The sequence below is a fragment of the Motacilla alba genome, chromosome 9 (assembly GCF_015832195.1).
Source record: "Motacilla alba alba isolate MOTALB_02 chromosome 9, Motacilla_alba_V1.0_pri, whole genome shotgun sequence".
Taxonomy (NCBI): Eukaryota; Metazoa; Chordata; class Aves; order Passeriformes; family Motacillidae; genus Motacilla; species Motacilla alba.
Window position 1 is genome coordinate 13,261,486 of NC_052024.1, and position 27,286 is coordinate 13,288,771.

At 41.0% G+C, this 27,286-nt stretch overlaps 1 protein-coding gene across 8 annotated transcripts in view; it reads left to right on the forward strand.

Annotated features, from left to right (window-relative positions):
- Positions 1-1,251: 1,251 nt before the first annotated feature.
- Positions 1,252-27,286, forward strand: part of ACAP2 (ArfGAP with coiled-coil, ankyrin repeat and PH domains 2) — a 63,863-nt gene continuing 37,828 nt past the window's right edge. For 6 of the 8 annotated variants that reach the window (XM_038146543.1, XM_038146547.1, XM_038146550.1 and 3 more), the window contains exons 1-6: positions 1,252-1,415; positions 18,273-18,330; positions 20,828-20,947; positions 21,605-21,658; positions 25,187-25,245; positions 25,727-25,910. In XM_038146543.1, the coding sequence (XP_038002471.1) occupies positions 1,363-1,415; positions 18,273-18,330; positions 20,828-20,947; positions 21,605-21,658; positions 25,187-25,245; positions 25,727-25,910 (528 nt within the window). In that variant the 5' untranslated portion in view covers positions 1,252-1,362. The remainder of the gene's footprint in view (positions 1,416-18,272; positions 18,331-20,827; positions 20,948-21,604; positions 21,659-25,186; positions 25,246-25,726; positions 25,911-27,286) is intronic. The other 2 variants (XM_038146548.1, XM_038146549.1) reach the window with 1 other exon arrangement.

Consider the following 27,286-nt stretch of genomic DNA (forward strand, 5'->3'; position numbering starts at 1 on the left):
GAAAAAACAAGAGATAAAACAAGAGGTGAAAGCTAGTGCCGATGCTGGGGTGAGGGAGGGTGTGAAAGCTGCAGGGGCTGGGGGCCTCGCTGGAAGCAGGTATGGCAGCTCCTGAAACTCCAGGAGGAGGCAAGAGTGAACATCCTCTACTTCTGTCAGCTTCTCAGCACCGTCCCTGTGACTGCAGGATGGAGCTTGTGGCGTGTGACTGCTTCATCTTTGACAAGTTTGACTTGGATAGCAACTTCTACTCTGGCGCTGCTTTTGAGGAGGAGTGGGGATGGCTGCTGCTCCTGTCCGTCAGTTTTACATCTGGGAACATTAAGCAGTACCTAACTAGTTAAAGATCTTTTCCTATATTCTCTTAAACGATCAGAAATCTTCAATGTTCTGCTGTCCTTCGCTGCAAACTGGAGACTGCAACATGGTCCTGTTCAGTCTGTATCACTCTACTTCAAAATATGATCTGCTCTAGTTCAAGAAGTATTCTCGGACAAAGGTTCGGTGAGAAACCCAAGCGTGCACACTTGATAGTCCCTGACAGGAAAACCTGCGGTTTGCGTTTCTTCTTCAAAGACTCCTTTGAGTCTCCCCCACGAGTTACGTCCTCTACCTAGAGGTGAATCACATGCAGAGCAGCCGGGGCTGGAGCTCTCTTCCTGCTGGTGGCGCCCTCGGTAGAGACCGTGCCCGTCCCGCCGCCCCCTGCACGGCTCCCGGGGCCGGGGCTGAGGGGCGGGGCGGCTGACGGGAGCGGCCGCTCTCGACCCGCTACCACCGCTCAGGGGCCCGCCCGGGCCGTCCCGCGCGCCCCGTTTAATGAAGAGCTGTAATTTAAAAAATCACCACGCAGGTACCGACGACCGGCAGAGCAGGGCCCGGCGCCGCACGGCCCGCCCCGCCCCAGGCGCGTCACGGCGGCGAACGCCGGGCCGGGCAGCGGCCGCAGCCACGGAGCTGCCGATCGGAGCGGCCGCCCTCCCATTGGCGGCCCCGGCTGTCACTCTGAGCTCGCTGGGGCGGGAGCAATCGCTGCGGTGCCGGCGGTTGGCTGTATCTTCCGAGCGGCCACGCTTATTGGGCGTTCCGCCTACTGCGCCCTCCCCCCCCGCGTTGTGATTGGCCGGCGCGCCCCCCGCTCTCGCGGGCGGCCGCTGCTGGCTGCCCGGGCCGTCAGTCGCGCCGGGGCGGGGCGGGCACAGGGCGCTCCGGCCACCGCCCCCGCCCCGAGCCCCGCCCCCGCCCCGCCCCGCCCCGCCCCGCCCCGCCCGCCGGCCCTGGCCCGGTCTCGCCTCGCCCGGGTTCGCCGCGCCACCACCGCCAGCAGCCGCAGCCGCGGAGGCAGCGGCGCGCCCCGCCACCATGAAGGTGACCGTGGACTTCGAGGAGTGCCTGAAGGACTCGCCGCGCTTCAGGTGCCGCCGAGAAGGGCCGGGCCGGGGTCGTGCCGGGGGACAGGAAGCGGGACGGGTGTGTGCGGGGCGGGCCGGGCTGTGCGGGCGCGGGGGGTGACAGGTGCTGGCGGGCTGTGGGCAGCCGGCCTTGAGCGGAGGGGCGGGCGGGGGCTGTGTGGGGGCTGCCGCGGTGCGGGGGCTCTGAGCAGGAAGGGGAGGGGGCGTGTGGGAGGTGCGGGAAGAGGGGCAGCATGTGCGGTACGCGGGACTGGGCGGCAGCGGGCGCGGGGCTCGTGGGAGGCAGCGCAGCGAGCAGTGAGCGCTGCGGGGGTCACGCCTTGGAGGAGATGGGGCTGAGCGCTGGCGGGCGGCTGCTGCAGGGAATGCTGGTCAGCCGAAGCAACGCCGGCTGAGACTCAGGCTCAGGAGGGTGAACTCTTTGGTGGTCTATCTTCGGTTCTTCAGAGTTGCGCTCACACTTCAGTTCCAGTTCCCAGTGTCTCCCGCCTGCGTCTGTTGCACGGTCCGTATTCGGTGTGGCCGCTGTTGGGGTGCCAGTAGCAAACAAGCTCGGTATCGTCTTACTTCCTGTTGTCACAGCAAGGCACGCACTCCTTTGTTTTTCCCCAGTCGAGTGACCAGTTGTCTGTCGTTGCTGTAGGGTTATTTCTGCTTATGTCAGGCAGCATTTCCCTCAGTCTTTCCTTATGTTTTTACGAATTCTATATATGTATTTTACACCGTTGTATCTAATCAACATAACTGATCCTCTCTTTGGGATGTGTGGCCAGTCTGTGCCTACATTCACCCAGTTTCTGTGCCTACATTCACCCAGTTTCTGTGCCTACATTCACCCAGTTTCTGTGCCTGGTATTACCCTGCTATATGTGGAGACACAGATAGCTCCATGACGTGGTGTGTCACTGCTGTGCCCGTCCTGCCCCATGCCAAGCTCATATCTCAAGTGCCTGAGGCTCTGTGGTGAGCTCTGGATGTTGAGGGAAATAGTGCTGCTCTTCTCTGCTCTCTGGCTGTATGTTCACACCTCCTGTTTGTATCAGCTTTAGCAGTCCTGTGGTATCTGGGATGTAGAGGAAGTTGGAGAAGGAAGGTTGGTTGAATGGCTTACCCTTGGCAGAAGTTGGAGTTCCTGTTCTTCCCTCCTTTGCTCCTGCCTCTGCTGCCAGTTTGTCACTGGCTGCTTCTCCCACGGGTTTTTTGGTGGCTGTGACGTGTGTTGTTGGATCCTTCAGTGAGCTGCGTGCCCTGGCAGAGGAGACTGGATGGTTCTCTGCCAGCTTAGTGAGTTGTGTCAGTGTCTCAGTGGGTGTGAAACCTACTAAAGCTTGTGGGGAGTAGAGAGAGGAAACTTCACTGCCACAAGCAAGGCTAGAGGAAGGCAGTGGAGAGTGAGACCTCCCTTAGGGCAGCAGGCAACTTTTACAGTAGCTTAGTTGTTTCACAAAACTTGATCCTGAGCTGGACATGCTTGCTAGTGTATATACATTCTGAGACAACTGTATATAGTGTTGGTCCATCCCATTTGGTGACAATGCAGTTGTAGATTGGCATAATTTAACCACAGAACTATACCAGTAGTTGCATTATTTTAATTACTCACACCTGCTAACGTACTAAATACACTCGAGCAGACAAGAAGTTGTGACTAAAATTTGTGAGCAGAATGTGCTGCTGTTTCTTCAAGGTAAGTCCTACTAGTTCATTTGACTTCACTTTGTAGCATTCTCCTTTTGCCCCTCTCTTAATTCCTTTCTTTCAAGGAAAAGAATCAGGAGAAAACCCTTTGTTAGGGTCTTCTCGTACCTCATGGTCTTTTTCCCAGTCTGATACTACTCCCTTTGAATAAATTGCAGAAAACCTTATGGTGTAATCACTTGATGCCAGCAAAACATCCTTCCAACCTTTAATTGATAGGAAGTGTTAAAATTGCAAGGCAGAGTTCCTGTAGTATTTCTGAAAAAGTTCATATCTTTCATTATTAGTCATCAATACTTGCTGGTATAATTTTGGTTATTCTTAATATTCATATAAGTTACCCGATCCAAAGAGTAGAAAACTTCTGAATGAAGGTTACTGCAGTGGTTTTATTGAGGGGGATGACAGAGACACTAATGTAGAGCAAGGTCATGACAGAGTCCTGTGTTCTTGCAGGGGGTAGTGTGGGCATGAGGCAGCTTTTTGCTCTGTGTTCCTTGTAGCAAAGCTGAGCTGCAGCTTTCTCCTGACCTTGCTGAGCAGGAGGGTGTAGCCTCTGTCCTTCCTGTCAGTATACCTGTCAGAGCTCTTAAATAAAACTGTGGGGAGGTATGTAATGAATAGAAATGTCACAGGTTACTTTCTTATGGTTGTGGTGATAACTGGGAGGACATGGGTGAATCAGAGTTCCTGAGTCACTGAATCCCTGTTTTCATGGGGAGCTATTTAAATCTTTCAAAACATGCTACTACAGGCAGCTTCAGCCACATGGCTTTCATTCTTGCTTATTTATTTCTCGTGAAGTTCATATTGATATTTCTTGGCTTTGGGATTTAATTGGGCCCCAAATCACAACACCTGAGGTGTGTTTCTTGGCTTGAAGTGCTTGTGAAGGGATGGTGGTTTGTAGCTGTTGAGGTGCTGATATGTGATTAGATGACAATGGCTATAAAGATTCCCATCAGAAGTATTATGAGTTATTTCATAGCAAGGCATACTGGGTTGGTTTTTTTTCACCCTCCAGTAAATGATAAAGAAATCTGAATTATAAAACCTGAAGCAACAATGGCTTATTGCATCACTAGATTTGTAAACATACAACATGCCAAATCAGTTGGTAGTTGGAGACTTGATTTTTAAGGTAGTGGGAAAGGCTATGAGTTCAGGCACGCTTTTGCAAATGTGTAGTCGTGTTTTTTTTCCTAACCTTGCTTTGAAAATAATCTCACTGAAATCACATGCTTTTCTGTCATGATCCCCTCTCCCAAAACATGGACACACCAAAGATCTGGTGAGGAAATGCGTTTGCAGTTCGTGTCAATGACTTCCCATCAAATGAAGAAGTTGGCTGAGGAGGGGTTTTGGAGCAGCCCTTGAACAATAAGAACTGAGCAGTGCTGGCAAGTTCTGTGTACATAATCATGCATTCCTGCAGTAGTTTTTAAATATGCAAATAGCTAATCTCCTTTAAACAATGAGAGTTAAAGTTTCAGAGTTTAATGGAACAGGCTTCTACATTGCTCTTTCATTTTCATTTTTTCTTCTTTTACCTATAGAATGTTTTTTCTCAATGAGGTATCACTGTAGCAACCACATGAATCATCGGAACTAAATTACTAGAAAGGAGAAGCAGTTTTAAGTGATGTGGAAATACAGCTGCTCTAAGTAGCAGTTAACAATTTTGATAAACAACAAATAACCGAAAAAGCAAAATTCAATTGCTTGCAATCTATGCAATTGTAGAACTCTCTTCAAAAACATTCAGGCTGATCCAGTCTTTAAAAATGCTTTACTAAAAAGCTCTGTGTTTTTGAGGTAATTTCTTTGTCCTTATCTGTCACTGTTGCTGAAGTTTAAATTCTTTTGCATTTACATTTCTATTCATTTCCTGAGACCCCAGCTGCAGAACAGATGATGGGTGAATGAGATAGATGAAAATATAAATGAAACTGTTGTCAATTACCATTCTTAGTAAAAGTATTTTTGGGTATTTTCTGGGTATAACTGTGGTTATAGTGTATTCCCTTCTAAGGGTCTCCTCTGAGGAGTCTTTTTTTGCCTGAGCTAAAGCACTGCTCTGGTGGGCGCTGCTCTGGTGGCAGGCCTCTGTGTGAGGCTGGCTTGTCACTGGAGTTCCCTGCCATGTGCTGCTTTCTTCTCCTGTGCCTTTGGCCCTGCTCTGTCTGTGTGGGGCCAGCTGAGCTGCACCTCATGCTTATCCAGGGGGTGCGGGTTGGAGAGGTCACTTGTGCCCTTTTCTGGCTTTCTAGATTTATGATGTATTTTTTCTCACTTCTTTTGTGTAACCAATTGTTTGTCATTAAGCATCTGTTTCCCAAATGGTAGTAAATCTTTTGTTGCTTAAACTATGAGTAATGTAAGAAAGTAACTTATTTAACCTATTTGGAGTATGTTGTGTTCAGTAGTCAGAGAAATTATCAAAAGTGCCTAACCCATATGCTTTGGTTTGCTTATTACCTTCTGGAGAAAGTGTAAAAATAGGAACATGAGGAGAGCAGTCCCTTCAGTGCTGAGTTCCAGTGGGAAGGGTGCTGGAGGGCAGCTGCTTCCTAACCTGCTGTGAGTGGCAACAAACCCCTGGTGTTCAGCCTGGCTCTAGGGCTCAGCGTGGATGTGGCTCCACTGAAATCACCGAGGCTGCTCCTGGGGGTGAACTCAGCCACATGGCAAGTGTGAAAAGGAAGGAGACCAAGAACTCTGCGTACAAAATCTGTTTTGCTCAGACTTACCTAGCTGTTTTAGAACAAATTTCCAAAGAAATGTTTGGTCTGGGCTTTCTGCCCTTGGTGTTTGGGACTGAAAAGCAAGTTTGTATCGTACTTGGCAAGGGAGGATGGAAAGTATTGCAGAAGAATAGGAAAAAAGATACAATAAGTCAAAGAAAAAGCTGCCAAGCATTTCCTTTTGAGTTTGCATTTAGCATATTTCATACTTACGTGGTTGTTAACGTTTATAATTTCCTGTATGGGACTCTATGCAGAAGTGCACTTTTTGTAGCTGAAGTGACGTGGAGGACAGTCTTGGAAGGATGTTGGTAAGTTCCACGTGTACAACATCCCTGTCCACGCTGCTGGGACTCTGGTGGAGTTAAACTAAGTTAAACTGATTCTGGGTTTCTAATTCTGCACTTCTGTGGAGATTGCAGTGACTGTCCTGTTCTACTCTGGCTCTAGTCAATGGATTTATTTTTGAATTTGTAACTATGCCTTTCAAATGTGCATTAAGGAAATGATTGACCTAAAGAAAGGAGGATGTATATGAGCACAGTGTGCAGTGTTAGAGCATTATTTTGAGGGAAATTGTTCAAGACTAAAGAAGATTCTTTGAAAATCACTCTCAAATACATCTCTGAAAAATCTCTCACACTGAAATATCTGAAAATATCTGAAAAAACTTAGTAGCAAGTTGTTAACAATCCTTCCTAATGGAGATTAGAGAAATGTCCTGAAATCAGGATGTCTTCATTTGGTTAATGCACTTTCATTTTTAAAATAACAAAAATTTGGTTGGCACAGTTATGAATCACAAAGAATAGGGTTATTAATGGTGATTCTTTCTTTATTGTTTGAGTATGATTTATATTACAAGAGCAAACTAAAAAATCTTAACTATGTCTCAAATTGCTAATAGGAACTTAAAATGTTAACTTCCTCAGTTTTGGTCTTTTTAGATTTTTATCTGGAAATGTTTTGAAAAAACCCCCAGTGAGAAGGGAGCTTATAGTGGAAGTAGTGACAAAATCTGCACATTATCATAACATTGCTCTGGCACAGCAGCAGGATGGTTGCTGAAGAAGTGATGTTAATTAAGCCTGTACAACTGATCTTTAATGAGTACTTGCAGAATTAGGGACAGCTTATTTTTTATGTGTGTGTGCAATGGAACTGTAATTATACAAGTCCTTATGGCCTTTCAGGTTTTAAATATAGATTTGAAGAGGTTTGGTTCTTTAGCCTGGAGTGTCTCCTTTATGTTGGCTAAGCACATCTCATGCAATTGCATTAAGAACCAAAGTTATGGAGGTGGTAGTTTTATATTTTTTAGGAGGGGAGGAGTAGTAATGGTAAAATCTCTGGAAAAGAAGGTCAGTAAATAGAATATTCATTGGGAAGGTGGCAACTATAAAATAGAAATCTGTGTCTTGGGCTAGATGGACTTTTTGGTGGCTCTGTTTTTTCACTGTACGTATCTGTGGAACTGTTGGCCTCTGAATAGCAAATGTGCTGATTTCAGCAATGTTTGCAGCGTCCTGTGATCTTTTTTCAGGCTTAGCTTCTTGACAACCTTGCACTCAGAACCACATTATTTAGTCAGCATGTTTCCCATTCTTACTTCATGCAGTAAACAATATGGCTTCAATTATTGCAAACTTTTTACTAGAGTAAATAATTCTAAAAATTTCCCAAAGCAAACTCTGTTCTTATAACCTGTTTTGGGAGAAAAAAGGAAAGGAAAAAAATCTAATTTCCAATGGCTACAGAAATTACTGTTTACAGACAAGAAGCTTTTGCCTTAATCTTGATGCAGACCTTGCTTTCTGAATCAGTTTAGTATCTCAAGGTGATGCAAATGCAGAAGTGTCATGTTTACATAGGCAGGAAATAGAAGAATAAATTCTGAGCAATTCAGGTGGGTTTTGTTGGTTTGTTTGGTTTTTTTTTTGCCTCTTACTTGTACATGCAGAATTCATTTTAAGAACACATGTAGACGTTTAAACTGTGTACCTGCATTTGTGATCTCTGTGAGCAGATACTGCTGGCTTTAGATTTAGACATTCCTGTGAGTTTAGGTAGTGATTTAGGTGTTTTGCCTTTTGCTAGTGACAGATTTGTAACAAAAGTAAGGGCTGAAGTTGCTGTCTGCAGTGGAAGACCATGGGGAGGACAGATTAGTGTGTGGTTAAATGTAAATGTGTGAGGCAATGTAAATCCTGGTTTTCTTGTCACTCTTTCACATGACTAAAAGGTTAGATTATGAACATGAAAAATAGTAGATATTATCGTTATGAGCATAAACTGGACAATTTAAGCAGTCCAGTAGACTCAAACATTATTTTGCTTTCCTGATAATCTTTTCAAGAGGATTCCTTGTGTATGTGGCAGAATAAGGATTTTATGGTTAATGTGTGCTTTATGAATATTAGAAGTAGCCAGGCCTCAGACCTAGAGTAAATCTGTTGTTGTTGTGTTGCACTGACTGTGTGAGGAGAAATCCAATTTATGGAGTGATCTTATACATTTTCAAATTGACAAGACACAGTGATAGACTAAGATAATAATTTGTTGCAAAATAGTTCCTTCAAGTTCCTTTTGTGAATGAGAGGAGATTTTGAACAGAGAAGATGGCTGGTAAACTTACTTGTTTAAGTGGCATAAGTCTTTCTGTAAATCAGGATTCCTTTTTGATGTTTTAAGTTATCTATTTGATATTTTAAGTTTGTAGTATTCAGGCACAGTACCCTTGGATAATTTTTTGTAGTTCACATTTCAATATTAATGGGCATTGAAATAGTTGTACTGTGCTTTTGGACAAGAATCTGACTATAGGTGCTTGTGCACAAACTACCTTTTCATTTCTTGAGTTTGTGATCTACCTTCAGCAACAGTTGTTAAAGGAAGACCTCTGCTTATGATTTTGTCTTGATAAACGTAAAGCAGCTCTAGTGAGAATTTGCATGGTGTGATTTTGAAGTTTCTAAGTTGGATATAATAAAAAAGAATTGAAATAGTCACATGTGGTGAAATGTCTTCAGTCTGCTAAAATTTAAAAAACCATAATCTATGCAAGACAATTGCAGATTTCCATCTTTCTGTGTGCCAGATGTTAAGTAGGAACACGTGTGTATCAAACACACATTTCTGTGCCTTTGAAATATTCTAGTCTTCAATTTTTAGTGATCTTGTAGTTATTATTGAAAATATGTATAACTTACATAATGCCAGAGATCACTTAACAGATTTTAGTGTCCTGATATTCAGAATGACATATCGTAGATGGAAATTTGAATTCAATCCTTTGGAACAAAGGAAAAATGTGTTGTATTCAGAGTTCTGACCATTAATGTTATCCCTTCTGTCTGTCAAAAAAGAGATGTGGAATATGACCTGGGAGATGGGGTTTGGGTTTCTGCTCCTGTGGACTCCACCCAGGGAGGCACTGAGCCTCTTCTGTCCCTGCCCTTGGTCAGCCAGGGATCCCTCTCTGTGGCACAGACATGGTGGCTGGTGTGAGTCTGTGCTGGAAGTCCTGTCCCACCCTCTGATGCCTTTCCTAGATTCCAGGTCTCCAGTGACTCCCTTGCTGCTCAAGCCACTGGTCAGTGGGCACTAATGGGTGTCTGGATATTGGTATTTTTTGGCATAAAAAGATGTAGTTTGTGTGGGGTTTGGGGGGTTTTGAGTACTTCGTGTAAGTAATCAAACTCAGTATTTGACTGGATTCTTGTGACAAACTTCAATGTAAAGAATATGTGGTGTTACAACAATGCTATTGGTTCAATGAAACATGCTGTTGTTATTATACTTTTGGATTAAGATAACCCGAATAAGAACTCATGGATGAAGAAGAAAAGTCATGTAGGTGCAGCAGTGTTGGGCCTTGTGTTCTTAACTGGCTCTAGCAAAAGGCACTGTAAAGACTCACAGGCCAACTGGAAATGTCGCTTATATCTTCCCTAGACTTCGTGTGCCATGTAACTTGGAGTTCCTATCTATAGAAAGTGTTTAGTAAATAATGAGCTAGGCCCCTTCCTTAAACAGGAAAAGGAGAATGCATCTCATCTGCTGTGTACCATCCCTTCTCCTAAGCCAGATCTTAGGCTTAGGCTCCTTACAACTATTGATCTTCATTAAGATTTGATCCCAAGCAGCTCTTGATTTGTTTCAGCCATATGTGCCAGGATAAGGTGACCTGTGCCCTGGAAATCACATGTTTCTGCTCTGTCATTCCCAAAGGTGCTTTAGCTGACTAATTTGGGTATCTGTGCATAGATACCAGTGTTTGATCAGATAAGGCACACAGCAATAATAGAACAATTGCGTTGGCTTTGCCAGACAGGGTTGCTGTTAAGGATAAAAACTGTTCAAGACGACTGAGGAATCTGATGTTTCACTGAGGATGCAGCTTCTGGCTCAATTTGTGTGTTGCTAAATTGCACTCTGTTTAAAAAGACTACACACATTTACACACCTACTCTGTGGGATTATTCTCCAAAAGAATCTACAGGATTATTCTTCAGAAGAATCTCCAGTTTGTGAAAAATGATTTTTAAAGTATTCATTTAACTTAATTTCTTTTGTCAAGTCTCTGATTTTGAAGAATGTATCTGCCTACTTATTCTATCCTACTTGATTTATCCCAAAAAGAATGATGAAAAATGACAAGGGGAAGCATTGAATGTGCCTACCATTGCAAAATATCCACTGTGTTGTAAATATCAGTCTTGCAAGAATTTGTTTGTAAATATTTGCAGTTGATTTGAAATTAAAAACCTTTAACATGTAATAATTAAAGGATAGGTAAGGTTCTCTTTGGTTGAAAAACACCTTACCTGCACTTAGCTTTGATAGATGAATGAAATCCCAGGCTCTTTAAAACCTCTTGATGACTAAAAGTAGTGGGAGAAAAGATACTAGATGTACCCAGAGGAGTTCCAGGGCTGTGGGTGTACTGCAAGCATTTTGTAGTTTTTGTATTATAAAGTTCCAAATGCTTTTTTTTTTTTTTTTTAATAGTTTATCATCATTTGAAAGGGATGAGGAGGAAAAGCAACTGGCCTTTCCAAATTTGAGAACTGTAAATTTGAGGAAAACATGAACACACCGTATTTCTCTGTTGTCCTGCTCTATGCTTATGCACTCTTTTGCTTTGAGATTGGATTCATTTGACTGGCTGCTTCAGTGCAAAGGCATAAAGGGCAAACAAACTGCTTTTTGCAGTGTGCAGGAACAATAAAACTGCACAATAAAACTCTTAATTTACATGTAAAATGCACTTTAGGTTACTGAGTGTGAGATCTATATATGTATATTCACCTAATATCTGAATAAAAAATTCCGGTTCAGAATTTGTGTATTACATCAAAGCTGTAGCCTTTTCTCTGACTGTCTAATAGAGCATTTATACTGAAATATTCAACTTCTGAAATGGACAAGAAGGGTCAATACTTGCTGAGGACTTAGTCTTCATAGCAAATCTGAAACTTCCCTCAGGTTTCAGAAGGAGAAAGATCCACCTGATAAAACTGGAATTGTAGACAGCTCAGCTCTTCTGAAATGTGGTTTCTGGCTCTGGTTATGAAGACTTTGCCGGCTTATGCTGCTTTGTACACAGCAGTGCTCCTCTAACTATGGTGTAAGGTTTAAATTGGCAACTTAGGGAGTTACAAAAAGAAAGGGACAGATGTTACCTATTTTTTTCTGAAATCGAAGCAAACACAAGATTCATGTTGAGATTACATGGTATCTTTTTGTTTAATTGCACAGCACTCAGCCCTTTAGTTGCCTGTACTTTACTCGGTGTTTCCTGTGTTGGTGGTTGAGTGCTGCTGTGTCAGTTCTGAGCATGTTGATCCTGAGAATGCTGTGCTGGGGCTATGTAGTGATCTTTACTCATTCTGCATTGGCTGCAGGTGAGGTACTTAGGGGTATCTTTCCAAATCAGGGATTAATATCTTGACTGCTCTTCAGACTGTTGTTACTAACAGCTTTTATAAGCAAAGTTGACAGGACTCCTTAGCATCTGACTGGTAACTCCAGATCTTGAGGCCAACAGGGTGTATTCGTTAGATGTCCTATCTTGTATCTTTTGCAGTTGGTTGCTTGATGATTATATTTATGCTTCCACTTCCTGACCTTACTACATACTTGAGTTTTCGAATGTTGAAATCCTTCATTCCATCTGCTGCTTCTGTGTTCAAGATCCTGGGTTGTCGCTGAGATTTAAAAGATTAAAGCAGCTCTGTGATGTTGGCAAATTTTCAGCAGCAAGGCTTCTGTACAACACCATCATCAGTTCCTTGAGCTCCTTTCTGCTGCCCTTTTTTTTGTTGCAAGATCTTGATACTGTAGTCCTACTTCCTTATCTGGTAGTAGATCCTCCTAAAAAGCTTTTGGCCCAATCTTGGATGTTGAAATCACTAGTCAAGAGTTGTGCAGGACATGCATTGTGATATGTTGCACTCTTCCCAACTTGCAGTGTAATCACCTTCTTTTCTATGAAGCTTTCATGGTCACCATTGTGCCCTCATCTTGTTAACAGCCATCTTTTGATAAACAAAACACTGAAGTTGAAAGATGAAGAAAATCTTGCTTCTCAGACTCTTTGTGGAGGAAACAGTTGCTGATTTCCTGCTTAGGCTTACTGTCAGGCTCTCCTGGGATAGAAAAAGCTTAGGAGAAAAATATTAGGGGAAACCATGGGAAAATAGCACTGTTAGGCATTTCTGGCAATTTACTGCAAAAGAGTATTGAGAGGAAAAGATTAAAAATTTTAGTCCAGCAGGTCCGCAGAAGTCCTTGTAGTCTCTGTGTGATAGACTGGGTCATGTAGACTGTTAAACGCTAGTGCAAGTTTAGTGGTAATGAGTTTGGCTTCCAGATGTGTATGTTAAGGGCAATAGAACTTCTTCCTTTTTGAAGACTGATTTGTTTATAATGTTCATTATCTTTGAGCTGTGTGTAGTCTAGCAGTACAGAACAAATTAGTGAAGTATACCTCTTTAAACGATTTGTCCTACTGGTTATATCAAACCATATGAATTATTGAGGAGAAACTAAACCTTGTAGGTGCAGTGATACCTACAAGCAGGCCTTTGGTTTAATAATTTTATTAAGTCAGTAAATACCTTTGCTTTATTTAATTTGATTATTTTCTAAGACAAGTCTGACTTGAGAGGAATAGAGGGAATGGTCCTTTTAATATTGAGGACTTGATTCCTCTGTCTCCAGGGAAAATTGAAATACAGAGAGTGCTTGCTACGTGCCTGAAAACTTGGCTTATTAATCCACATCATAATCTTCAGTTCAGGAAATGTATTTCCATATTTTAACCCCCCAAGCTCATAGAAAATTTTTAGGATTTCAGGATGGGGGTTCAACTTTTTGATTGAAAGCCCTAGTGTTCATGTAGGGCACGCAGAAGTTTTTCCAAGCTATTGGTAAAATGTTGTGTGGCAATGACTGAAGAATTAATAATGAAAGGACTACTAGCATGAATGAGGAATTTTATCTCAGTGTGTCAGGGAGAGTTCATCATCTGTTCCTCGGTATGGAGGGGCTCTGTGCCAGTGGGGAAAAAACTCTGCAGTGCCAAACCAGGACTTCAGTGGGCTCTATGACAGGCTGCAACAATGTTCTTTCTTCAGACCGTATTAATGGTTGTGACACATTCATAAGTTGTAAAACTCTTCCTATATCTGTCCATGCTGTTATCCAAAGTTATTAGGCCTTATTGTTCCATGTATGCCTTCTTTGTTCCTCAGTAATGTCATGTTTCTTTTTTAGTCTCTGGTTTCTGATCCCATAACACATGTACCAAGTGTATTCCTTCTTGGCAAGCTGGCTAACGTGCCTCTGGACACCTTTGTATATCTCTCTATATATGGAGGAAATGAAATGAAGTAGACAGTGATTGGAGGGAACCCTGAGAAGCTGGAGGGTAGGTCTGCCACCCAGCAGGAACTCAGCAAGGTAGGGCAAAGCACAGGTAGAAAGCTCCTTAAGTTTAACCCAGATGAATGTGAAGACTTCCTCTGAAAAGTAACAGCCCTGTGCAGCTGTGCTGGTGGACAGGGACCTTTGCAGCCTGGTGACCAGCAAATGGCCCTTGGTGAGCAGCGAGAAGTGGCAGTGTCCAGGGGCATTAGGCACAGTGGTGTGTGTGTGTTCCCCCAGCTTGAGGCTGCCCTCAGCAGTCTGTGGCTGTTTCTGAACTCACCTGTGAGCAGTTGCTTTGCATCTGAAGGGTGATCCCAAGGTGCAATTGCTGTGGGAAGAAAGGGAGGTGGAGGCAGAGACAAACCAGACCAAGCAGGTGAGCAAGTGTAATATCTTCTGTGGTACACCTGCATTTTAATTTGCCTTCTGATTAATGTCTGCTGTCCTTTTTGCTGTCACCTGATAGGCTCTGACATAGAGGAGGAGACACTCATGTAAATCGTCAGGTTAATCTTATTATCTTGCAATTATGTATCTCATTTCCAGGTTTTCACACTCAGTAGTACCTTTTCTTTTTCAAGCTGTCTTGAAGGTGTAGTGCATGTTGGCTGAAAGGATGTCAGCTCTAGTGAAGTGTGAGTTGTTCATTAAGGAGCTGTTCTGCATAGAATATGTGCAAGTAAGAGAGCTGTGTCTTTCTAAGATTTGAGGACAAGACTTTAGCAGTAATTCCATTGAAACTGCAGTGGTAAAAATCCATTATTTCCATTTCATGAGTCCAAATAGATTAATGTATTCAAAAGCCCCAGAATGAATAGCAATTGATTTTGTGACATGTTCCTGTTCCTATGAAAGTATATTCAATAAATGAATCAAAACTTTTCTCAATTAAAAGAAAAAAATAAACACACACTATTGGAAAATATTTTATTGTTGGGATTTTATTATTCTGAATATTTTTATAGTGATGTATTATTTCTAGAATTAATAATTATTAGTTAGTTGCCCATAGCACCTTTGACCTCTGCAGTTTGTTGTTTTTCAGCATCTGAGTGACTACTGATTCCAGCCTCCTCATTTTCAGGAACACAATCTGAAAATGCAAGATAGAATGTGATGAATGAATGAGCAAAAGACTGATAGCAGGGTGTGGCTTCAATGGCAATTAGACTTTGTTTGAAGGGGAGCTGCATTTTAAAGCACTGGTGATCACCACTCTTTTGTGAGAGCAGACAGGCCCTGCAGACCCCTGTCCGTGGCTATGGTGTGTGTGGTGTTCTGGTCAGCCATGTGTTTTTTTAGAGGACCCATTTTTTAGAGACCCATTTTTTTTTAGAGGAGAGTTTATCCATCATCATTCTGCTTGGTTCCTGGGATATTTGTAGTACCTTAGCCTGGAAGAAAGTCTTTCACTGGTCACTTAAAGGGAGTGCTGTGGTGGATGTCAGAGTTCAGCTGTCTTTCACATATGCTGGGCTGGGTAACTGGTGACATTATCCTCATTTAAAAAAGGCTGCAAAATCAGATCTTGAGTTTTCTTCCATTATCTCCTGTATTCCTCCTGCACTGCAGCTGTGCAGGAAGCTGTATCTAGCAAACTGAACTGTGTTTTAGGGGGGTGGTGGAGGAGAAAAGTCACAGCAGAGGAAAGAAACACATTCCTGAGAGTCCTCATTACAGAGCATGAAGAGTATGGGAGACTGCTCATTTGTAAAAGTTGTCCTCCACCCTTAAGCAGCTGTTCTGGTTTTGTGGTTGCCATGCAGTATTTGAACATCTTGGGAAGCCACAGATGTTTGACTCATACACTGGACCTGATTTGATCCTTATTCCTATTGCTGGAGCCTTCTGGCTGAGATCACTGTGACTCAAATCTTGCTCCCAGCTCCCACTTCACTAAGGAGCAACAGTTCTGTTACATGTCAGGTCTGGCGCTTGATCCTCAGCTGTTTCACCACCACTTCCTGTGTTTATAGCTGGACAGTGGGGCTTGGCTGTGTACATGACATTTACTCAGAATTATGACCATTTACTGTGAACTTTATGCCTGATATTTTAGAGAGAAATGCACCTTTGCATTCTGTAGCTTCAAAAAGTATTAAGAAAAACAAGGGTAGCATTAACATAGCACGGCTCAGATCAGCTGTTTTTCATGTATTGCTAGCCCAGGATGAAAACATGATGACAGTTTTTGTGACTAGGTGGTACATAATTGGATATATATATATTCTGATAGTCTGAGGGCATCCTCTCCAATCCTCTCCATTATTTTTGTGATTGTAATCCAGTTTTGGACTAATACCTGTAAATATGTTTGCAGGATAACTTCTACTAGATTTTATGTGGTGGAAACAGGAAAGAAATCATTTCTATGCAAAGAAACATAGAATTAAAGTGGGGTTTGGCTGGAACCCTACAGCTGTTCGATCCCTATCCAGCTGTAGGGCCCAGATATGCCATCCCTCTATCACGTGTCAGTGGTGGGAAATAGCCCAGAGAACCAGCCTGGTGCCTCAGGGGCCTGTGGCATTTCAGAGATCTGGCTTTTCAGACCTCTATCTGCCTTGCTTTATACTTCTTTTTGCTTGATCTACCCTTCATTGTTTCAGTTTTTTAATGGTCTGCTGGTACTTCTTCCATTTGAGCTTATTCCGTCTTAAAATTTGCCTCTTGGAATAGAGGTTTAATTACTGAACAGATGTGTTGTCTTCATTGTGCCTGCTCTAACTGCCTTTATTTCTGTTCATTTTGAATCTTAGACTTTTAGCTCATTAAGTCCTGTGGAGCTAGAACTCAGTTAAAGACACAAAAAAATAATACTCTTATCAGATCTTGCTGCAGTTCTGTAAACAAGCTTCTTAATCATGCTTTTATGTTAATGCCAAAGAAACAAATAAAAATTTGTTGCACTGTGATTATAAACAAATGAATACAAAATTGCAGTCTAAATATTGAGATGCTTTTCCTTCCTTTGGGTCTTGGGTTTTTTTAATTCTCTTTAATGCTCTCTGAAACAAGATTAAATAGAGACTTAAGTGGAAATGAATCAGTTATGAAAGAAAATAAAGTAAAAGAGAAATTGATGTTGCCTGAAATCCTTCATGGTCTGAAGCTAGTGAAGAGGGAGAAGCCAAATGTAGCTGCAGGGATTGCTTGGATATAAAACCTAGGACATAACTGTGGGAATGCGTTGAGGTACAAGAATTGGAATGCAACTATGTGTAGTGAAATCTGCAAAAGCTGGGAATGTCATGCTCAGTGTTCGAGATCTGCAAGCAATTGGCAGCATTTTTCAGAACTGCTCTTGTAAAAAAACTGCTTTTCCTGAACTTGGGGGCTGATCCAGTCTTTTTATTGTTGGTTTTTTTTTTTTGTTCTTGGCTTGTACTCATGTGAACTAGAATGGAATTAGCAAGAGACAGTAGAGCTGTGGTTATGTGTAGTCTCTCCTCAGTGGTATAAAGATGGCTTAAGAAATTCCTGCCCCAAATCATTCTTCCCTGCCTATATAGCTTTTTCCAGGAAGAGCTGGGTTTTTCTGTAGGACTGAAATGTGAAGTGTCTGATCCAATTTTCCAAAAAGCATTTCAGAAAACTTCCTTTTACTTTTTTTTCCCCAAGGCAGGCTGCTACTGGTAAACAGTGTGGCTCCATGAACAGTTATGCTGGAATGACTGAAAGAATGGGCACCCTGTGATGGCACCAGGGGCTCGCCTGGCCAGAAATGAGTCCATTTGGCTCTCAAGGCAATAGCCTGATCAAGCAGCAATGTTCATGGACTCTGAACAAAGAGTCATCCATCCTCAGTCTCCTGTTTTTTTCAGGTAGCAATAAGGAAGGAGGTGTCCAACGAAACATGATCTTAGAAGAAAAAAAAAAAAAAAGAAAAAAAAAAGTTGTGCTTTTGCAATGTTCAATGAAAGCAGTTTTTACTGGCAAGTTAAATTTGGTCAAATCTTCTAGGCCAGTCAGTCTAGAGAAGAGGTAAATGATCCAATCAAGTGTGCCATCTGAACTCCCTGCAGGTCAATTGACACATGGCAAGTGCTGTATTTTTTCCTAATCTCATTGAAAGGTTATTTATGAAATAGCTGCCCTATTTGCAGGTTTGAGCCAGGATGTCACCAAAAGATTTAAGAAAATTCCCTCCAACTTTCAGTTTCTTTCCTTTGTTGTTAGCTTCAAACATGTAGACTATTGTCTATGCAAGAGCAGAAGAAACCTATTTTGGTGTGACAGATATAAGGATTGATAAAATTTGATCTCAATAGACCACAGTTAGCAGTGATGTAGCTTTTCTTCTTTGTACCATCAAATTTCCTGCAGTTCTTATGGTTCTTTAAAATCTATGCTGTTTTACAGTTGACATTTAAGTAAAACTGTGATGGCAGTAAATGAGTTAAATGAATGTGTGTCTGCCCCTTCTCCCCAGACTCAGAGTATTTTTGTGTAAAATTTTAAAGGAAAACCTCTTTTATGCATGCAGGGCAGCTTTGGAAGAGGTAGAAGGAGATGTGACAGAGCTGGAACTGAAACTTGACAAGGTAAGCTTTTAATTCAACAATGTTTGTGTCAGAAACATCAGAAAGCGTGTTTCGGTTTTGTTTTAAAGTTCACAGCTGGGAGGTGTCAGTGGCCGACCAAGCACCCTGCTCTGCAGAGGGAAGGGATCCAGGTGGAGCTCCCAGCTGGCCTCGGAGGCCGGGCTGGAGCAGAGCAGCACCGGGCAGCTGAACTCGCTCCTTCCCCGGCCGGAGCCTTCGCTTGTGCCATGCCCTCCTGAGTGGCCCTCACTGCGCCCCTGTGCCTGCCCGGGGCAGCTGCTGCGAGCTCCTTCAGCTCTCAGCGAGATAAAAGCCAGGCGTTGGTCATTGCTGCGCCGAGAGCCTGATGGTCACAGCGGCATGCACTGGGGACATCTGGGCACTCTGGTTTAGAGGTTTAAAATCCATGCTGTTTGGCACTGGTAATCTGAGGCATAGCAGCCAGGTGTGTGTATATATATATATATATATATATATATATATATATATATATATTTGTATGTATATGTATGTATATCCTTCACTGTTGTGTGGAGGACTTGACTACTGTAAAATTCATCCTGCGTTTTGTCATGCTTTGTGCATGCATATAAAAAAATACGTGTAGCATGTTTTCAACTCCTTAATATCTGTTTATTGGTTTCCTCACCTTTGGAAACTTTCGTTATTTCTTTGCTAGTATTTTGAGAGTGGCTTATTTTTGGTTTTCATGTTTTTAAAGTCTTCTTTCCTTTGCGTTTGTGCTAAATGTTTTAAATTATTTTTATCTGTGTTTTCGCATGGCAGGCAGATGTCATTTGTTTACCTCTTTAGCTGCTTTTTGAATACGACCTTTTTTTCCTGCAGCTGTTGAGTTGGCTGGAGAAAGCTGGAGACAAATAAAGATGGTGTCAAGCCTGAAGACTTGTTCTTTACTACTTGTAATAGTATTTCTAGTTTTTAGTAGCTAATCTAACTATTTGCCCTTGCAAAATAAATTCAGGAACCTTAATTTTGATTTGGTGTGAATCTTGGTGAAACTTCTGGGTATAACACATTTTTACTGTAGGTAAACCAAACAGTGTTTGGTAGATCAAACAATGTAACTGTTTAAAGGATCTGAAAAATCAAACTTGGAAGTTTGGCTTTTCTACCAGTCTGAAAGGATTGTTTCTGGGGAAAAGAATTCTCATATTCCTTAAATGGCATTATTCAGGGCCTTGTAGTACAATACTAAAGTTGAAAGCCAAGCTTCTTGGGTGAGCTGAAGCAAGTATGGCCTGAGGGTAATAATTTGTCCAAGCTTGGTTGGTAACTTTTTCTGATCAGTTGTTCCTACTAAACTTCATTTTATTGTCTGACAGTTTTGACTTTGGGCTACGTTGTCTGCAATTTTGTGCTCTCTGGAAGAAAGCAAGCCCAGTTCAGGCTTGTGAACTTATTATAAGCAAAGGTGAAGGAAAAAGGTTAATGTTGATAGTGGGTTTTTTCTGTCCATTGTTCAAGCACCTTGGACATTCATCAGAATGTGGATGATCATGCTTAGCTTTACATTTTTCCTAAGGATCTGAGTAAACATAAAAATTACTGGGTAACTAAGGCAGGAAGGATGCTTGGATGGTTTCTTTGCCCCCACATAGGACCAAGTGCTTCTGTGTTGCTTTTCATGAAAATTTATTTACCTTCCTTGAAAAATCTTTCAGAGATGAATGTTCAGTCTTCTGGTTTTAGTCTCAGCTTGGCTTAGGGTGGGGGAGCGAGCTCAGTCGTAATGCACCCCATCTCAAGAGAGCATTGTGGTAATTGCAGTAACCACTGTTCCTTACATTAATGGCCCAGTGCACAAGTGGTTCAAGAAGTGGGAAAACTTCCATCAAAAGATACTGAGGACCCTCCTATCAGACTGCAGTACCATGAGGCCTGAGGTGCTGACTGAAGCAGTGAGGGGTAGGGATAGAAAGCCATCAGAGATTAGTCCGTGAGTGGAAATATGGTTTATTTCACCTCCTGAGATGTATCCATGACTCTTCAGCTGTGCTTCGTGCACAGAGCCTTTTGCTTTCCTGTGCCTGTATTCTGAGTGTCTCAGGGTGAAACAACCGGTGTGGGTTGAGTTTTTGTTTGTTTTGTGTTGTTTTTCCTCAGAAACCACAATAACCTCATCATTTGCTTGGGTTATATTTTAGCTGCTGTACTTTTTGCCTGTGTAAAACTCTCCTGAAATATGTGCAACACGTCAGTTAACAATAAAGCAAGTAAAAACTAATTTTAAATGTTTATAGAGTGGTAGCTTTCCCAATAGCATATCTATTGACCTAAAGTAGTATTTTTATAGTTGTTACTACATAGCAGAAAGCTTTTCATAGAATCTGAGGGTGAGAATGTAACTGAGAATGTAACTTTTGAAATTTTTATTTTGTAACCTTAACTAAGCTTAGTGTTTTCCTGTTTATATGATGGTGTAAAACCAAATCAAAATAAACCTTCTGCTTTCTCTCTCTTTTTATACTCATTTTAGCTGGTGAAGCTTTGTATTGCAATGATTGACACTGGGAAAGCATTTTGTACAGCCAACAAGCAGTTCATGAATGGAATTCGAGACCTTGCACAATATTCCTGCAAAGATGCATTGGTTGAGGTAAGTTCTTTGAGGTGAAAGTGGAGGGAGAGAAACATAACTTTGAAAAGGTACAACATAACAGTTGGCAAGAGAAGTAGTTGAAGTTTATAGAATTATTTGCCTTTTTGCTCCTTTTTCTTTACTGTCTATTTAGAGTGGGGGTTTTTCCAGCTGTGGTGCACTGGAGGTGTCTGTGCTGTTTAGTTTCAGCAGTGGCACAGGTCTGCCAAATTTCAGAAAATGTGTTAGATTAGTGTGGGCACTGGTGATTGCAACACATTAACCTGTTTTGGTTTTTGGATTTTTTTTTGAGTAAGGGTATTAAATGTGAAAAATATTAATTAGTGTAATATTAAATACAGTAAATTAATGTTTTAGATTATGTGAGCTTCCCGTATCTTTAGTCAGTTTGAATTTTTCCTGCTTTTCTTCAATTTGGTGCTTTATATACAGGTAGATGGAAGTAACATTTTTGTTGCTTGTATCTTTAATAGATTTATTTGCTATTACAGCTGTGTTCCCCTTCTAGCCTAGTGGTTTTAGTCTCATAATAGTGCTATAAGGAAAATGAATTTCCAAGTTCTTTACTGAAAAGCTGTAAACCTCTGAACCGTTGCTTTTGTGCTATGTTTTTAGTAGGGCTTAACTTAAACCACTTCTATTTTCTCTTTACAGACCAGTTTGATGAAGTTCTCTGACACCTTACAGGAAATGATCAATTATCATAATGTGAGTGTTTCTAGCTGCAACATGGCACTGATAGCTCACTTCCAGTTATTTTTGATAATAGATTAATGGTCAAGCCTTTCTTGTTGATAGTTTTTCCAAAATAATGGTTTAAATAATGTTAAATAACTCTCATTTTATACTTATAGATATTTTATTAATGTTTTGTTTACAAAGTATTTATAAATATCCCCTTTTCTGCAGATTTCCATCTTGGTTTATTTTTCATTTGGAATTTGTAAGCTTTGGTGCTCTAAGACAGTAAATACTGGATACTTTCATCTTTTTTGAATCAAGCTGAAAGTAACAGTTACAGACTACGAGGTTATACCTTTGCTGGTCTGAAATAATGATTGTCTGTTCCATAGTTGCTACTTTTTCCCCTATCCTTTACAATACACAAAATGAAGCACCACTGATTTGCATATAGTTTTATTTTTGGAAGGATAGCAGGTTTAGATAAGTGTGGAGAAAGGAGAAAATGCAAGAATTTAAGACTAACTGTAATTTTTACCACGTCAGAGTTAACCAGAAACTTCAGTTTTCCCTGGGTTAAAAACTAATTTGTTATTTTTTCCTTTAAAGAGTTTGGTCTTGTATTCAGAAGTTTCTTCTTCTGTTTTTTTACTCTTTCATTGGCCCAACTGCTCTTTGTTAATTTCCCAGCAAATTGCTGGAAAAAAACCAAAGTGTCTCCAAAGTGCTGAAAATAAGCAGGACACTTAAAATGTGGGGTTTTCATACCACTGGGAGTTTAAAAATTGACAATATAGAATGGAGTGGAAGTTTGCTAGCTTTAACTTAGCTTTCTAAAAGTGTCTGATTAGTGTCTTTTTTCTTTTTTTAAATGCCTGCTTTTAGAATGGAGGGAAGCAAAGCAATGCAGGTTAATAGCATTGTGTTTGATTTTCTTTCCATTATACAAAGTGTACATATCTGCATCTATTCTAATGAAAACTGTAAAAAAGAGAGTAGGTGAACAGTGGTTCTTGGGTTGGAGAGAGAAGGGTGTGCAAAGGTTCAAAGCAACAGTACTGGAGCAAGTATTACTTTCATGTCGGCGATTTCTGCAGATTAGATGGAGCAGATTAACCCAGGCTGTCCCTCTTCATCACACATCTTGCTGTTGGAATCCCTCTTAACCATGTCTTTTTATCTGTGGTTTGCTCTTGTGGACACCTCTGACATAGGTCCTGTGTTATTGCTGCTGTTATTCTATGTGATGGTGGCCTGCACTGCTTTGGTAAAATTTGGCATAGCACAACTCTTCCCTTTGGGCAGTTTGAAAGCAGAAAGCAAAGAACAAACCATATTAAAGAAGATTTCAGATCTAAGTAGGACCAAGCTGGCTTCTGCCCTGCTTTTTTTTTCCCCTCCATGTCCTTGCTGTGCTCAGGCATAGTGAGGGCAAAGTGGCTTTTACCAAGGCACAAACATCAGGAATGAGGCCCAATTGCTTTGCCAGATATGTTGTGGTCCTGCATTGCTTTTTGTGAATCTGCTGAGTTCAACGGGGCTTCCTGGCTCCGAGTGACAGGTCTCTTGCTGACCAAGGTGACAGAGCCATCAGGAGGGAGAAGCAAGAGGAAGAAAGAGGAAAGGAAGGATGGAAGGGGTAAGAGATGCTCCCACTGAGTTCTGGATGACTGTCAGTTTTTTCGTGTGAGGCTTTGCTACAGATAAGGCCAGGGACCAGCCTAATGCAGCATCTTCCCTGATTCAGCAGTGGGGGAGTAGCTGTGACAGTTTATGGCAAATAGCAGCTTTCTTAGATTTGGAGTGTATGAAAGGTGCTATGTTGACAAGGCTGTGAATCTAATCAGATCATGGTCTGGGCACTTCTTTCTGGTTTTTTTTAGGGGAAATGATGTCTATGTATTTTTCTGCCCAGCACATTTTTTCTCTTCATTACTGTAAGCAGAATGCAAGGCTGGGAGTCCTCTAAACATTTGAGTTCCCATCTGGTTTATCTTTTGGTATTGATCTTGATTGGTGCACTCCCCAGGCACTGGCAAGCTTAAATGTCAGCAGTGGGAGTAGTCCTAGCCTGACTTCCAGTTTGTCAAGAAGTTCTTTATTCTGGTTGTTTGCTTTTCTGGTTTCCCAAAGTGGGAATACAGACAGGTTCTTCCATGTGTTACTGGTAGATACAATTCTGGTTGGAAGGGGCCTCAGGAGGTGTGGATGGCTTGACTGCCTGCCTAAATCAGGGTCAGATATGAGGATGGAGCAGGTTGCTTTGGTCTTGAAAACCTCCTAGCATGGAAACTGGATGCAAGGTACAGTACCACTGCTAATGAGTGGCTTAAACTCAGTCATGTTTCCCTTCAGTGTCGCTAGAAAAGAGAGATGAGCTGGTAAAGGTTTTGCTGTCAGTGTCACTTGGCATTACATAGCTTCCCATTTCCAAATCTTAATAAAGAATCTAAGACTGAGAACATTTAAAGAAAACATTTTTTGACCTTAAACTTTGAGGTTTTGACTTGCTTTTTCCAGAAAATTATTTAATATTTCAAGATCTTTACCTTTTATGAGAGATTCTGTTCAACTGGGCCAACTTTATTTTTTTGATGCTGCCTTGTGCATGTCTGTTGTGCAGAATTGGAGGTGTAGGGGGGTTGAAAATTGAGGCAACATTTGTCTGTTCAATAAGTGACAAAAGGATTTGTCCAGTAGTCATTGACCTGTTGCATTCCATCCTGAAACTCAGAGGGCGGATGTGAAGCTGAGGGAATGTGTGTTTTCATTTTCCAGTTAGAATTTTTTTGGGTCATAAGAGAACATTTAAATTATCTCACATCCAGGTGTGCTTTGGCCTTAAAAAATTAACAAATATCTTAGACTTTACAATTCAAATGATTTGATTATATTTTGTGCCCCCAGCCTTCCCAAATCATAAGAAATTTTGGAGGCATTGCATAGTTTACTTATTCTTGAGAAGAATCAGCCATTCCTTTTAGTAGTCCAACAGTGGATGTTTTATTACAAACATTCATGTAAAGGAGATGGTAGTGAATACTCATGTATGTTACATTTTCAGCATTAATTTCAATCCATGGTTTTGGGGTTTTTTCCGGAAGTGAACGTTCTTTCTATGGTTTAATTTGTCTTTTAATTGTTGATAAATTGGGGGAGTCTAAGGAAAAAAAAATAAGGTTCCTTAATATTCAAAGTTGTTTCTTCAGGACCATTACTGTACAATTAACATAAATAAACGTCTATGAAACGAGGCATGTCTCATATTGTCAGGATGAGACAATAAGATGCCAGGAGCTCTTATCTCTCCTTATAACCACAGTCTTTAAGAAAAGAACAGCAAAAGATGTTTGGTTTGAGTTATTTTCCTTATTTTTTCCCTTATCTTTTATTTATTTCAAAACTACTCTGAAGGGATTTATATTTTGATATTAGAGACACAGTGGTTTAATAACAATTCTCATCTAATTCTGCATAATTGCCATTTGAATTTCTGAAATCAGAAGGTATGAGTACCTCTAAGTTACTGACCTACATAATAATGCTTTCTTTCAGATTCTGTTTGACCAAATCCAAAGATCAATTAAAACACAGCTTCAGACTTTCGTTAAAGAGTAAGTTAATTTGCACTTGTAATGGGAAAATTATACATAAAATGGAATTTTAAAAATCTGATTTGAGTGGGTAAGTGAAACATCCTTCTTGTTAATAAACTGAGAAATGTGTATTAAGGCTTTGTCAAAAATCATCCCAAATCACTGAGGCTTTAGAGCCAGCTGCAGAAATGTTGCAATAGGATGAATTACTGATCTAATTACATACTGTAATTGTCTAAGCTTGGGGGACAAAGGCTTTTCCCCAGTAGACATTAGATGTGTTCAGTTACATTTCAATTTTGTCCTTTCCCTGGAAACGAAAGACAAGATGTTTCTGTCATAATTTGTGGATTTCCATTTGACCCAAGCATGTATTGAAGAATATAAAATTTGTAAAGACACCAGCTATAGCAGTCCCGAGCTTGATCTGTCCTGGTGTAGCTTTAAACCTTTTCATGCTTTGGAATTTATTTGTCATCCATATTTCCTTTTTCCATAGAGATATTAGGAAATTTAAAGATGCAAAGAAACAGTTTGAAAAAGTGAGTGAAGAAAAGGAGAATGCTCTGGTGAAAAATGCCCAAGTTCAAAGAAATAAGCAACACGAGGTGGAGGAAGCAACCAATATTTTGACTGCAACTCGGAAGTGTTTTCGACACATAGCTCTGGATTATGTTCTTCAGGTAAGGACAGCAATAAAAGTTACTTTTCAAAACAATTTGTTACATATGGTTAGAGACATGTCCTTTACAATGTTAGAAGTTCTTTTTGTAAGCTTCTTGGAAGCTGAGCAAATTCAGGGAAAAAGGAAGAACTTTATCTGCAAGTAATTAATTTTTTTAATAAAGTCTGAGGAAAATTAATTGATGCGTTCTTATTGCTTTAGTGCTCTGGTATTCAGTGCCCTTGCTGCAATGACACAGTTTAATTTTCAAGTAGAACATTAATTTTGAAAAAAAAAACCAAACCCAGTATTTGCCTGATACTTACTTAAATGTTTAATGAGTTAGATATGCTGCAATATCTTATATATGTAAAGCAAAAACTGTAAGCTAGCATAGGAAATGCAAGTTATCTGAATAACTCGGATACAGGACATTGGGTATTTCTGCAATTTTAGCTGCATGCTTTGGGTTGTGTTCAGCTTGTCTAGATTCCTCAGCATTTGGCATTTTGTTATAAGAGAAGTCAAGAACTTAACTATCCTTTACCTTTTTAGTGAAGATCTTCCATAGGGTGTTGAGAGATGTTCTTTGTCGTGCTGCTTTTTATTCTGTAATACAGTAATAAATTTTCTTTTGATACTTAAAATTCATCTGCTTCATATTTACACACAACTACAACAAAACAGGATTATTGCAATTCAGATGGTGTGAGAGGTTGGGGGCTCCCAAATGGGTCTGAGCTTCTCCTATGATCAAAAACAGAACAGCTATTTACAATTAAGCTGGTTTTATATTAGACATTATCATCTTGATTTGTGACGTCCCTTCAGTTATTTAAAGGTTAATTAACTTCTCTATAAATTGCATTATGAGTTGTAAAACGAAGTGGAGCCTGTCAGCCTGGGCATGTTCACAGACATGGTGATCAGTGGTCAACTCTGAACTCCAGCTTTTTAAACACTAAGGTCATTTTGATGTTTAAAAAGTCATGTGAATTATTCCCCACAGGATTATTAGTACTAGCACTAAATGGTGGGGCCAGCTGGCAGTCACTACTGTAGTAGGCCAGTTCCTTGTGTGTGCTTTGAACTGCAGGTTGTTTGCCTCCTGGAATTTGTATATTCAAAGTATGAGCAGTTCCTGGGATAAAGATGCATTTAGAGTAACTGGAGCAGTTTCAACACCTCTCAACGTGGACAAAAATCAGTTCAGGTTTAGGAATTGTCTCCTTGAGTGATTCTTCTGGGAAAATGGCTTCACGACTATGGTCTCCTTGTAGCTAGATTTGCTCTAAACTGCAATTCAAAACCTTTGCTTTCCTTTTATTTTTCTTTGCCTCACAGGCTGAGGGTTTATTCTATACAAACAAATCTCAATTATTTTTGCTGCAGAAA